At 43.0% G+C, this 13,688-nt stretch overlaps 1 protein-coding gene across 1 annotated transcript in view; it reads left to right on the forward strand.

Moving 5' to 3' along the window:
* The window catches only part of hs2st1a (heparan sulfate 2-O-sulfotransferase 1a), a 105,645-nt gene extending 93,869 nt beyond the window's left edge, over window positions 1-11,776 (forward strand). The window contains exons 6-7 of the mRNA XM_055641345.1: window positions 6,920-7,077; window positions 7,872-11,776. Coding sequence (XP_055497320.1) covers window positions 6,920-7,077; window positions 7,872-8,098 — 385 coding nt within the window. The 3' untranslated portion in view covers window positions 8,099-11,776. The remainder of the gene's footprint in view (window positions 1-6,919; window positions 7,078-7,871) is intronic.
* Window positions 11,777-13,688: the final 1,912 nt, after the last annotated feature.

Below are 13,688 nucleotides of genomic sequence, written 5' to 3' on the forward strand. Positions count from 1 at the left end.
ATACTGAAGTACTGGAGTAACGCAGCGGGTCAGGCAGCATCTCTGGAGAAAAAGGATGGGTGATGTTTCAGGCCGTAACCCTTCTTCAGAGTAAAAGTAGGGGGTGGGTGAAGAGCTGGAGGCACGAGAACCAATACTAATCAGGGCCGCAAATGTTTTAGTTCCCACCCCTCTACTTTCGGTCTGAGGTTGGGTTCCGACCCAAAACGTCACACATCCTTTTTTTTTCCAGAGATGCTGCCTAACAGCTGCTTCCTCTGTGTTAACAGGCTTTGGAAAGGCCCTTGCAGAAGCTCGGATGCAGTCCCAATTCTTCAACATACCTTATTGCGGACATTGGACTTTTTCTCCAGATCTTTTACACCACAATGCTGAGACACTATATTCTGCACTCTGGTATCTTTCACTTCGCTCAACTTCTGTATTTATTTGGCCTGATTATATTAATGTTATATTAATATTTTATTAACATATTATCTGCCTTGATCGGATAGCACGCAAACAAAAGCATTTCACTGCAATTTGGTACCCATGACGATATAAACTAAGACTGATGACTCGCCAATGCTTTTGCGGACAGAAGCTTTTCACTATCTTTTCTCTACATGTGACAATAATGGACCGATACCAAATCTAAAGATTTTATTTTGTTGGCTTTAATTAAGCATCTGGAGTACCCATTGTTCTGCATTGCAGAATGATTAGATATCTAGAGATTGGTTGCAATGCAATGTCTCGAATTTGGCTGGATTGCCTACCATCTGAGGATGAGAGAGAAGCTTGATGTCAGATTCTGTTGTCGGGTTCTGATTTTCTGCGTCGGGTACGTTCAAGATTTGTGGACTGTAGGGCATAGTTTAATGTAGAAATAATACAAAGAAATGCGAGGAAAAATATTGCGAAATAATTTTAGCAACAATGTCACGGTGTATTTTGGAGATACAGAGCGGAAACAGGCCCTTCGGCCCAACGAGTCCACGTCGAACAACAATCCCCGTACACTAGCACTATCCTACACACTAGGGACAATTTACAATTTTACCAAAGCCAGTTAACGTACTTCTTTATAGAGTGTGGGAGGAAACCGGAGCACCCGGAGAAAAACCACACGACCATGGGGAGAAAATACAAACTCCGTACAGACAGCACCCGTAGTCAGGATAAAACCCGGGTCTCTGGGGCTTGTAAGGCAGCAACTCTACCACTGCGCCACTATGCCGTCCGTATCCAAATGATTTTAAAATCGCATTGTATAAATTCTGGAAATAGATTATACTGGAGTAGTGCAGCGGGTCAGGCAGCATCTCTGGTGAAAATCGGTAAATTACGTTTTGGATTTGGAAATTACCTGTCCTCGGGCTGAAAAAGGGTCCCAACCTAATACGTCACTTATCCATTTTCTCCAGAGATGCTGCCTAACCTGTTGAGTTAATTCAACACTTTGTGACTATCTTTGGCATAAAGCAGCATTTGCAGTTCCCTTTTATTACTTTGTATAAATTCTTGTTGGGATGTTTCCAGAATTGTAGTATGGATTCTTCTGTAACGGCAAGTTTAAATCGAACAATGATTTTACCCTGTCCAAGATACCACTATGTGAATTAGAAGCTAGCTATTAAATCCAGCCAAATCTTTAGGTTGAAAACAATTCCCCAAGTCCCAAGCCTTTACGATGGCATGTAGAAAATAGGAAAGAACTGCAGATGCTGGTTTAAATCGAAGGTAGATAGAAAGTGCTGGAATAACTCAGCGGGACAGGCAGCATCTCTGGAGAGAAGGAATGGGTGACTCTTCGGGTCGAGACCAGTCTGAAGAAGGGTCGAGACCCGAAACGTCACCCATTCCTTCTCTCCAGAGATGCTGCCTATCCTGCTGAGTTACTGCAAAATTTTGGGTCTGCCTTGTAAAAAAAATAGGTCTTTTTTTCAGTACATGCCCATCCGTACCTTAGAGCTGGTTTGATACCAATTGTATTAAACTAAAAATCACAGTGCGTAAAGAAGGTGGGGGGGGGGGGGAAGCCCCTTTAGTCATGGTTTGTGTGACATGAAGCATATTGTTGAGATATCTTATTGTAAGTGGTGATATTTATTGGTATTACTGATGTCCAGGTTCTGGAGTCGGGTTGTGGCATCTGATGTTACCACATGAGAGGAGGCTATGTGGCTCAGGAAACAAAGCAGGGTTAGTTTTTGTGTTCCACTGTATGACTTTTGCTTGTTCCTGCCCAATCCTCATATATCCCTTGATTCATTGAACAAACAGAAAATGATTGATCATTGTTTTAAATGCAATCTCTCACTGAGGCTCCACAGCTCTTCTGGAGAAGGAATGCCAAAGATTTGCTGCCACCTGGGCAAAGAGGTTTCTCCTTGATCAATGCCAAACGGCCCACGTATTTAAAGCTGTGACCTTTACTTCCAGACAAAGGAGAAATCCTCCACGAACCTACACTGTTGAGCCCGTGTATAATGCAATGACGTGACCTTGAATTATTGGTTTGGTTTTGGATTGGATTCCTTTATAGCCATTCGGACCTTTCGGTCTGAACGAAATTTCGTTGCCTGCAGTCATACATATAATAATAAATAACAAAACATACAATAAACACAAATTAACATCCACCACAGTGAGTTCACCAGGCACCTCCTCACTGTGATGGAGGCAAAAGTCTTAAAGTCTCTGTCTCTTCCCACCTTGTTCTCCCTCTGAGTTGAGGCGATCCAGGCCTCCGATGTTGTGACCCCGCCGGATGTTGGTGAGTAAGTCCCGTGGCTCAACCAAGCTCCGCGAACGGGCCAGTTCAAGCTCCGTGGCCCGGGGTGGTAGAAGCTGCTGAAGGTGCCGCCCTCCAGTCCAGCGGATGCAGCTGTTGTTGCGGGAGCTCCAGAAAACAGGTCACCAACCTGTGACCTGCGAGCTCCCGACGATGTCGTCCATTGGGTCCGCGGCCGAGCCCCGAATTCAGGTCGCCGCCGCCTCAGCCCCGAAGCCGGGCCATTGCCACCAGATGGGGGAACGCTGCCACAGCTCTGAATTCGGCCAGCCTCGCGTTCGTAAGTCCTGGCTGGCCCTGCCTCTGGAGCCTCGAGATCGGTCGCAGTTGGAGGCCGCCAGCTCCACCATTAGGCCTCAGCACAGACCGAGGCAGAGAAGGGGGATACGACAAGAAAAAGTTGCATTCCCCCGAAGGAAGACTAAAAAACATGTTTCACCCCCCCTCCCACATACATATACACAACCTTATAAACTAAAATTTAACTAAAACTAGAAAAAAAAAACCAAAGAAAAAAGTTAAAACAGACGGACTACAGGCGAGCCGCAGCTGTCAACAGCGCCGCCACTTCACTTCATTAGATGCAAGATGGCGCCCATGCCAGGCGACTGTCCCAGTCACAGAAGTGGATCTGCAATCACGCATTAATATTACTCCACTCTTTTAAATCTCTCCTCCAACAGCAGCTTTTCTTACTTTGCTCTTCTTAATCTTCTCTCAGATCTGTCCATTCTCTGACTCCCAGGACAAGCACCATCCTACCAACAACAGTCCTGAACTATTGCCTTCATGCTGACTGGTTAGCAGGCAACAAAAGCTTTTCACAGTACCTCTGTACACGTGACAATAAATTAAACTCAAGCTTCTGAACGCCAAAGCATTTAGGCCGAGCTTCCTCAATCCCTGCCTCACAGGGCAGATTTGCCATCCCAGGAATCAGTCTGGTGAATCGTCACTGCGTCACCTTGTTCTCTTTTCAGTTTCACAGCCAGTGTCCAAGTGTGGTTGAAGAAATCCCTGCCAATCTTTCACAGCTGGAAGTGTCTGAAAATGATGAGTTAAAACAGCTGTGGATGGATTGTACACTTGTCATGGGGACTTATTAAAGGATAACAAAGGGGCTGGTTAGAAAGGGCATGTAGCTGAAAAGACTTCAAGATCAGTCTCTAGCTAGTCTCTTGCCTCTTGTTTGCCTGCTGTTAACAGAGCAATTATCTGCCACTCTGCTGCTTCGGTGGTCGCTCGTGAAAAGCCAGACATTGTCCTTTTTCCCCGGAAACATTTCAAAATAGTGGAGTAAATTCAAACCAGCAGCAGCGTTTATTGTGGGGACAAATAAATGCCACATCTATTCCCTGCATTATGTTGGAAGAGGGGATAGATTCCATTTCACAATGTCATGCTCGCCTCCATTTGCTGCTGATTGTCCTTTGGCAATTTTTATACATCAAGGCTTTACTTTGCATCGCTTGGGATCATTGAGGTCAGTTGGTACCCTACCCTCTGAGGCAAGAATGTGTAGGTGAGGCCAGAATCCTAGATCTGCACGCAATCTAGATTGGTATTTCAATCCTGTGAAGACTGTGGTGAACTACCCTTTAGGTAAATTTATACCCGAGGTTTAAGGTCATAAGTGATAGGAGCAGAATTGGGCCATTCGGCCCTTCAAGTCTACTCGGCCATTCAATCATAGCTGATCTATCTCTCCCTCCTAACCCCATTTTCCTGCCTTTTCCCCATAACCCCTGACACCCGTACTAATCAAGTATAAAGCCTGTTGTAATGTTTTGGGTTAATGTTTAATGCCCTAAAATCCTATATATGCAGCAGCAGTTTTAATTTTGACAATGTTAGGGTGTAAATAAACTATCAAGAAATCACCACTTTGAGGGAAGATTTAATAGGAACCTGAGAGATAACTTTTTTTCACACAAAGGGTGGTGGGTGTATGGAATGAGCTGTCGGAGAGGTGGTTGAGGCAGGTACTATTGCAATGTTTAAGAAACATTTGGACAGGTACATGGATAAGACAGGTTTAGAGGGATATGGGTCATACACAGGCAGATGGGATGAGTGTAGATGGGACAGGTTGGTCGGTCTGAGCAAGATGGGCCGAAGGGCCTGCTTCCACATTGGATGTATGAAACTAAATGAAAAATGCAAGAAAAACTCAGTAGTCAGGCAGCACCTGCTGAAAAAGAATCTGGATCTGTGATACGTTGGCACAATATATGTTGATCTGTGTATTTTTGGCCGACTTTTGGCTTCATCTCCTACATTATCTTTAAACGAGTCTCGACCCGAAAAGTCACTTATCCACTTTCTTCAGAGATGCATCCTGACTTGCTGAGTTAATCCAGCACCGTGTCATTTTGTGTGTAAAGGGCCTGTCCCACCAGCATGCGATTGCATGCGCCTAGCGCGACCAAACGTGGTCGCTTGAGGTGTACGGCCTCGCGGGGCCGGTCCCAATTCGAACCGCAGAGGCGTATGGAGTTGTGCGGGGCTGGTCCCGGCATCATACTCACTCATCAGTTGGGCAAGAGGCGGGCCGACTGAATTTGGACGTCGCACGGCGTCGGGCGGTGACGTCATCGCGCAACGGCATGCAGGGCGGTGACATCATCGCGCAATGCCATGTGCTAGGCGTACACCGTCAAGGTGCTGCGTACGCCAATCGAGGCGCTGCGTACGGCCTCAATGCGGCTGCGGGCCGACAGCCCGTTGTTGCACGGGATTTTTGGACAGTGCTAGATTTTTGGAGCCCCGCGCGATGTCGGGACCAGCTCCGCACAACTCCATACGCCTCCACCGATCGAAGTGGGGCCGGCCCCGCGAGGCCATACGCCTCAAGCGACCACGTTTGGTTGGGCTACATGCATGCTATATCATGCTGGTGGGACAGGCTCTTTAACCACCATTTGCAGTTCTTTGTTTCTACATCTTGTCTTTGAAGTGACAGGGTGTGGTGGCTGCACCTTTGACAAGCTGCATTGTTTACTTGTAGAGCTTGGGTAACAATTTACTGGTATCAAATCCTTTTTTTCTTTTTACTTAAAGGAAATGGGTATTACCTATAAATTTTTAACTGACTTAATTTACACATTGGTCTGATCACTTTTGTATTTGTAACTGTAGATGTATGGTTCATTTTAATAAAAACTTTAGTTTTATAAAAGTTGTTTATGCTTTTAACTGCGGACAATTTTAGACCAGCTAAACTTCTAGCAGGTACACAAAAATGCTGGAGAAACTCAGCGGGTGCAGCAGCATCTATGGAGTGAAGGAAATAGGCAAAGTTTCAGGCCGAAACCCTTCTTCTGTGTAAAAAAATTAATTGATACCAGTAAAGTTCTAGCATGTCAGTAAATTGCCTGTGGCCATGATTAAGCATCAGCTTTAAAACAAAACTTACTGGTTATATCCAGAAGGAATTCAACTTCACTGGTCATTGTCTTTTTAAAGTGTTTTTAAACATGTGCTGCAACAGTGTGATTTCACATCTTGAGCACAGCCAGAGGTTTAGACAGTAGTCACTCATGGGATATCACTGACTGTTCATACCATCAGTAGCAGCAAATGGGCCTTTGTGCCAGTGGCTATTTTTGCAGAGATGTCTACATTGAGAGAGTTTTATTTTTGATATAATTTTGCTTCTAGCCATGAATTTCAATATTTTTAGTTTGGTTAGGTATTGTACAACTCCAAAGTACATTCGGATATAATGTGCATTTTATTTCAAAACTGAGGAATCGCAGTTCTCCATGGGATATGTACTGATTGTAAATCCGCAGAAGGTACCCATGTCTTTTCACTGACCCTGCTAATAACCATCTGACTGAGAGCACTACAGAGTAGACTCCCTGGTGATCATCAACAGCATTTGGTAGTGTGTCAGTAAACCTACGTGACTTCAAGGTCCAAGGCTACAAGTAAAGCTCGTTATTTGCCTTGGTGAAAAGAGTGGCACCTGTGACCTATTTCCTAAACACCACTGTTTTTAATAAGATTGTAACGCAGTGACAGCACAGCATGAGATTAATTACCTGTCCTATTCCAGATGCAATTAAAGTGGGTGAGGATCTGCGGAAATCCTTCTCCTGTCTGTAGCCTACCAGCGATCATTACTCTTTGTCATTGCAGGAATGTTGGAAGCAAATGGGCTTTGGAACAAGCCAAATACAACCTTGTTAACGAGTATCTCCTCGTCGGAGTAACTGAGGAATTGGAAGACTTCATAATGCTCCTGGAGGCAGTCTTGCCACGCTTCTTTAGAGGAGCTACAGAACTATACCGTACAGGTTAGTCAGAAAATGTTTCCTGCGTGGATGTACGCGGATACCTCGCTAATACAAAATATTCATCTGTTAATTCTAGAATTTTAGAACTCTGCATTGGATGTCGTTGAGATCATGAGTTGGATTCAGTTTCCCTGAATCGTATGCAAAAATAGAAAATGCTGAAAAGGCTCGATTAACTTTCTTTTTCCAGTTCTGACAAAGGGTCATTAACTGTTTCTCTTCATAGACGCTGCCTGACCTGAGTTTTTCCTTCATTTAGTGTTTGTTTTTTTTTGCTTTAGGTTTCAAAAATCAGTGTTTTCTTTTAATTTCCCCTTTGAGTCCTGACATGAAGAATACATTTATCTTTAAAAAGAAATGGATGTTCGAGCTAATAATTTGCACTATTCCCCATTTTATTCCTGGGGCAGGTTTCTATTGATGGAATTGAACTGGGATCTTCTATTAGGCGCAGTTACAACTAATCGTAACTAGGCAAAGTTTGTAAATACCAACATGCTGTTGAGTGGCGGTTTCACCGACTTGATGCGCCTGTCTCTGGCAATACAGTTAGTTCTAATGAGTGCTTAACCAGAGTTCTGCAGTGGAGAGGCACTAAAGGAAAAGCAGTCATCAGCTGTAGTTATTTTATTCAAAGAGACTGACACTGCAGATAAAGACCATTTCTTTCCACGTATTTAGTAAGTGTTTATGATTTAGAACAGATGTAATCTTCGGAATTGGTCAGTGTTCTGCATATTGATAAGTAAGAGCTCTTATGTTGTTTCCTTTTTCTTGATTTCCTCTTCAATCAGGAAAGAAATCTCATCTTCGAAAAACAGCAGAGAAGAAAATGCCTACAAAAGAAACCATAGCCAAACTGCAGCTGTCCGAGATCTGGAAAATGGAAAATGAGTTCTACGAGTTTGCCCTGGAACAATTTCAGTTTGTTAGAGCTCATGCAGTGAGAGAAAAAGACGGCGAACTTTACCTCCTTACCCAGAACTACTTGTTTGAAAAAATCTATCCGAAAGCAAATTGAACAGTTTTTACTAGAATGACCTGAGAAACTGCATCAAGAAATGTCTTTCTGCTGAATCGGTTGTAATCTTGGGGGGGAAAAAACACGCCCAATGATTTTTTTTTCTCCTCCCAACCCACCCCCCCCCCATGTCCAGAAATGGAAACTCTGCAGTTTGTATCAAATCTGCTGGGAGACATTTAAATCTGCAAAGATTTAATGAATCAATGGACACACGAGCAAGCAAAATCATTTACACAATATCCCAAATGTGTAGATGGCATTCTGTCATGATTACTGATCAAATTGTGGTATGTTTTAGGGATTCCTGTGTCTTGTAAACTTTTACCAGTAGAACTATTTTTACTAGGATGCTTTATAAAGTGTTTCAAAAGTATTGTAATTTCGGAGTAAGATAAAGGATAAAGTGCTGTAAATATTGCACATTTTCAGTGTTTGGACCAAAAGGTTACAAAAGGTTTGAAGTATTTATTTTGCGCCAGTTTTGTTAAAGGTGGTGTTATTGAAAACGTCCCATCCAACATGCTGTGCATCCTTTTGTTCGATACTTTTCAATTTGTAGACTCAAATCCTCCTCACTTATTTGTATCATGCAAAGTAATATTGAGGAGATCAAGAACAAATGTGCCCTGCAGAGACTTGGCGATGACCCGGCAGCAGTCTTTGAAGGTGCATCGTGTAGCACTTGTGTGGGAAGAAACTGCAGATGTATCAGAAGGAGCTGCAGATGCTGGTTTAAACCGAAGATGGACTCAAAATGCTGGAGTAACTCAGCGGGACAGGCAGCCTCTCCAGAGTTGCTACCTGTCCCGCTGCGTTGCTCCTGCATTTTGTGTCTATCTCACGTAGCACTTGGTTGCCCATACCTTACGTTAGAAAATCAAGGAGATTCCCCAGTGGAGAATCATTTAAAACGGTTTAGGAATCTGGTTGTGCTGAGATCACCAATTGGTTTCGACAGTATTGGTAGATTTTTATTGGTGTTTCCAACCCCAATTTAAAAGGTTACGCAGAGTCCTATATTGGATTTCTAAGTACATTTTAATTGCACTTTTTAAAAAAAAAATCTGAAAATGAAATAATTTATCCTGTAGGCTTGCTATGTTTTCAGAGGGGGGCATTGTGCTGCTGAATTTCACAAAAGAGAGATTCCTTGTATTTAGCCTCTTAACTGCATGGTGCCGTTTGAGTATGTCCACCCCAATCCCTGTACACAGTGGGATCTGTGATATGAAAAAAAATGTTTTTGCAGATATCTTCACTAGTTCCTTTGCCTCTCATTCCTATTGAAAAACATTACAGTTTCCAAGATAAATAGATCTGTTTATTTAAACGGTTAAAGCTGAAATTATTCATTGGGCGCTCTGGGCTTCATTTTCTGTTGGTTGAGCAACCAGTGGTTTCGAGGGTCCTGCTGTGATCAAGGTTGCTTTTCATGGTTGAGGTAGATTATATTTGCAGAGTGGGTTCCTGATGGTGCTGCTATGTGGCAGAAGTTTACCTTAATAAACCAGAAAATCCTACAGCAGTGGCTACTCAGTGTAGCTTTAGGAGGGGTGTTGGAGGAGAACAGGCAACAAATGCAGTGAAAGGAAATGTTCATGCTTTTTGTTATGGGATCCTGATTTTCCATGTGTTTAGCAATCCTAAAGCCTAATGAATACTGATTTTGGGTAGAATGGTGGTAGACCTGTTACCTCACAGCGCCAGCGTTCCGGGTACGGTCGTGATCTGGGGTGCACTGAGTTTGCACGTTCTCCCAATGACCGCGTGAGTTTCCTCTGGGAGCTCCACTTCCCTTCCACGTCCCAAAGACATGTTGGTTTGCAGGTTAATTGGCCTCTATATGGATCCTAGGGTGCAGAGAGTGGATGAGAAAGTGAGATAACGTGGATATAGTGTGAACAGGCAATGGACAGGCGGCATGGGTCAGGTGGGCAGAAGAGCTTGCTTCCATGCTGTTTGTCTAAACTAAACAATGAACAATGGCCCAGAGCTTCCAGAGATATCATAAAATCTTACAAATTGAAGTGTAGAAACTAGGAACTGCAGATGCTGGTTCACAACAAAAGACAGTGCTGGAGTAATGCAGCGGGTCGCCTGTCACCTATGTCACCTATCCATGTTCTCCAGAGATGCTGCCTGACCCGTGGAGTTACTCCAGCATTTTTTGCCTTTTCTTTTTACAAATTGAAGTACATGGTCATGAATGATCCCACTTTAAGCGCCAACAATTGGAGGGCAGAGAATTAACAGCAGCAACAACTTTGTCCTCCCATCCAAAAAAAAGGACCTTCAGTGATCTTGGTCTTCCTGCAACTTCAGGACATGTCATCCATGTGCCCGAGAGGTTAGCGGGACAAAGTCACAACACTAGGTTTATTTTCCTATCTTTACTTCATGCCATCTAACAGGCAATAGTGGGTATGGGAGGTACACAAAAAAGCTGGAGAAACTCAGAGGGTTCAGCAGCATCTATGGAGCGAAGGAAATAGGCAACGTTTCGGGCCGAAACCCTTCTTCAGACTGATACGTGGGTATGGGTATAAACTCAGCGGGTCAGGCAGTATCTCTAGAGAAAAGGAGTAGATGGTGTTTTGGGTTGAGACCCATTTTCACAAGCTGCCTGAAGAAGGGCCTCGACCCGATACGTCACTTTTTTTTCTCCAGAGACGCTGCCTGACCTGCTGTGTTACTCCAGTATTTTGTGTGTCTTTGGAGTAAACCAGCATCTGCAGTTCCTTCCTACACATAACGGAGGCCCAATTTGAGGGTGTTACAAAAATGCCATTACTACAGCATTTCGGGTGTCAGATTTAGTGACAGCTTCCACCCACACCTGCACCAGCTCTCCTGCTGCAAGAATATCCCGTCCTTTAATGTCGAGCGAGTCTCTCAGGTACCGACCAAATCAGAGTAAATAGATGTGAATTAAGGGAATTAATGATTGGAATATCATGGGCTAGCATTCAATGTATTTTCAAAGTTAGAACGGGGCTACATTGTCTCCCCTGTATTGCCAAGATTGTACTTGAAATGTTTCTCAATGGTGGGAAGATTCTCCTGTGCATTCAGCTGAGGGTCACGTGTTGAACTTCAAAAACCTTGTTGTATTACCCCTGTTGTGGAACTACTGACGCAGCTGTAATCCCTTCACTCGTAAAACAAACTATGGAAGAGTGGGGCGTTCAGCGTTAACCACTACTAAATAAGCTTCATAAATTTCATACGTATCTGGTTGGGGGTTCTCGATATTTGGTGTTATAGAATTTTAAGCTTTTAGATGTTTGCTGTATATTTAGAGGTGAAATTAAACTTTTGTTCCACTGTATGATTGGTGTTATTCCCAGCATTGTGCCCATCTCGCAAGGTGCATAGTGTTGGAACTGAAGGCATGAATAGATAAGGTACAGAATGTAAATACTGGGAAAATATGGATTGTGTTCTATATAACTGTTTAAAACACAAGCAGCAGAATAGTGCCTTCCTCATCACAATCCATGTTGTAAAAAGTGTACATTTTAAGCTCATTTACGCATCATGAACAATACCAATGTCTTGACATTTTGTGTAGAATCAGAAAATTGTTCTGTTTTCACCATGGTAAGGCTTTTTTTTGGTTGTAGCTTTTCATTTTTTCTGATGCCAATGCTCTCCAATAAATAAACCTATTTGAAATATTTGCATTGTATTTTATATACACCATAGTAAACATCTTCAGTGGAGCTTTCCGGTATGTTTTTGGATAATATTTACAGATTTTTATTTAAAGTGTTACAATGAAGGGGTGGTGCAGCGGTTGAGTTGCTGCCTCAGTGCCAGAGACCCGGGTTCGATCCTGACTACGGGTGCTGTCTGTATGGAGTTTGTACGTTCTCCCTGTGACTATGTGGGTTTTTTCTGGGCGCTCCGTTTTCCTCCCGCACTTCAAAGATGTACAGGTTTGTAGATTAATTGGCTTTTATAAATCGTCCCTGGTGTGTAGGATAGTGCTAGTGTTCGTGGATCGCTAGTCGGTGTGAGCCAAAGGGCCTGTTTCCGTGCTGCACCCATCAACTAAACTCAATGAAAAATGGCCCAGAAGCAGGCTGCACTATCGTCGAAGGATCATAGCCACTATAGAGGCGAAAAGGAGGGGTGAGTCGGGGCTAGTTACGTTTTCCTGTGACTTGCATTGATATTGTGACTTTGAAGTGCTTTAACTCTGGAGCGCAGAAGGTTAAGGGGGGACTTGATAGAGGTCTTTAAAATGATGAGAGGGATAGACAGAGTTGACGTGGACAAGCTTTTCCCTTTGGGAATAGGGAAGTTTCAAACAAGAGGACATGACTTCAGAATTAAGGGACAGAAGTTTAGGGGTAATATGAGGGGGAACTTCTTTACTCAGAGAGTGGTAGCAGTGTGGAATGAGCTTCCAGTGGAAGTGGTGGAGGCAGGTTCATTGGTATCATTTTAAAATAAATTGGATAGGGATATGGATGAGAAGGGAATGGAGGGTTATGGTATGAGTGCAGGCAGGTGGGACTAAGGGGAAAAAAAATTTGTTCGGCACGGACTTGTAGGGCCGAGATGGCCTGTTTCCGTGCTGTCATTATTATATGGTTATATGGTTATAAGTGCCAAAGTACTAAATAGTGACCATTATTATAGGGTGAATGTGGACTGGATATTTCCCTTTGTGGTAGAATTCGGTCAAGGGTATATTTACCGTTTAAATATATAGTATAATTTATGTTGGAAATCCTTTTCCTCAAAGGGTTGTGGAAATAGAAATTTGAATATTTTTTAATGTAGAGACAAGTAGATGTTTTTAATGTACAAGAGGGTGTAAACCTACCAGGGATAAGTGGGAGGTTACAATCGGGTAAACCAGGATCTAGCGACTTGCTAAAAAAGATTCTGTGATGAATTATTGGCCTCTCAGAATCTTGCTTGCACTTTTAGTTTGGGATCTTTCACATATCTGAGAGAACTTGTAAGATTTGTGTTTCTTTTGTTACCCAAATTATGGTGCCTTTGACAGTGTGGCAAACGTCAACACTATTTGACTTTCACGAGCGTCTTGAATGTGCATTCCCCTCTGGCTTTGAAATAGGATAACGGTTCGCAGCTTATTTCTACATATCACAGTGAATATGTTTCAGAAATAGTTCTTTGGTTGTAAGCTGTTTGTGGCTGGCACTCGATAAATATACGGTTGCAACCACAGGATCTAAATTTAGTTTAGTAATGAAGAAATACCATCTCCGAACTAGGCCTGTCATGCTATTCCAATTAAGAATTTAATTATCCTATGTTTGTTCATAAGACAATTAAACACTCTTCATCCTTGACTTGACTCTTGTCTACCCATTCATATGTTCATCAATTCTAGGAGCAGAATTAGGCCATTCGGCCCATCAAGTCGTCTTCACCATTCAATCATGGCCGATCTAATGAATGAATGAAAGAATAAGTTGAATGAAGGAAATGAATAAGTTTATCGGCCAAGTATTCACATACAAGGAATTTGCCTTGCTGCTCCACCCGCAAGTGACAACATGACATACAGTGACAGTTAGGAATGACACATAAAACATCAATCATTAAA

The sequence above is a fragment of the Leucoraja erinacea genome, chromosome 10 (assembly GCF_028641065.1).
Source record: "Leucoraja erinacea ecotype New England chromosome 10, Leri_hhj_1, whole genome shotgun sequence".
NCBI lineage: Eukaryota > Metazoa > Chordata > Chondrichthyes > Rajiformes > Rajidae > Leucoraja > Leucoraja erinaceus.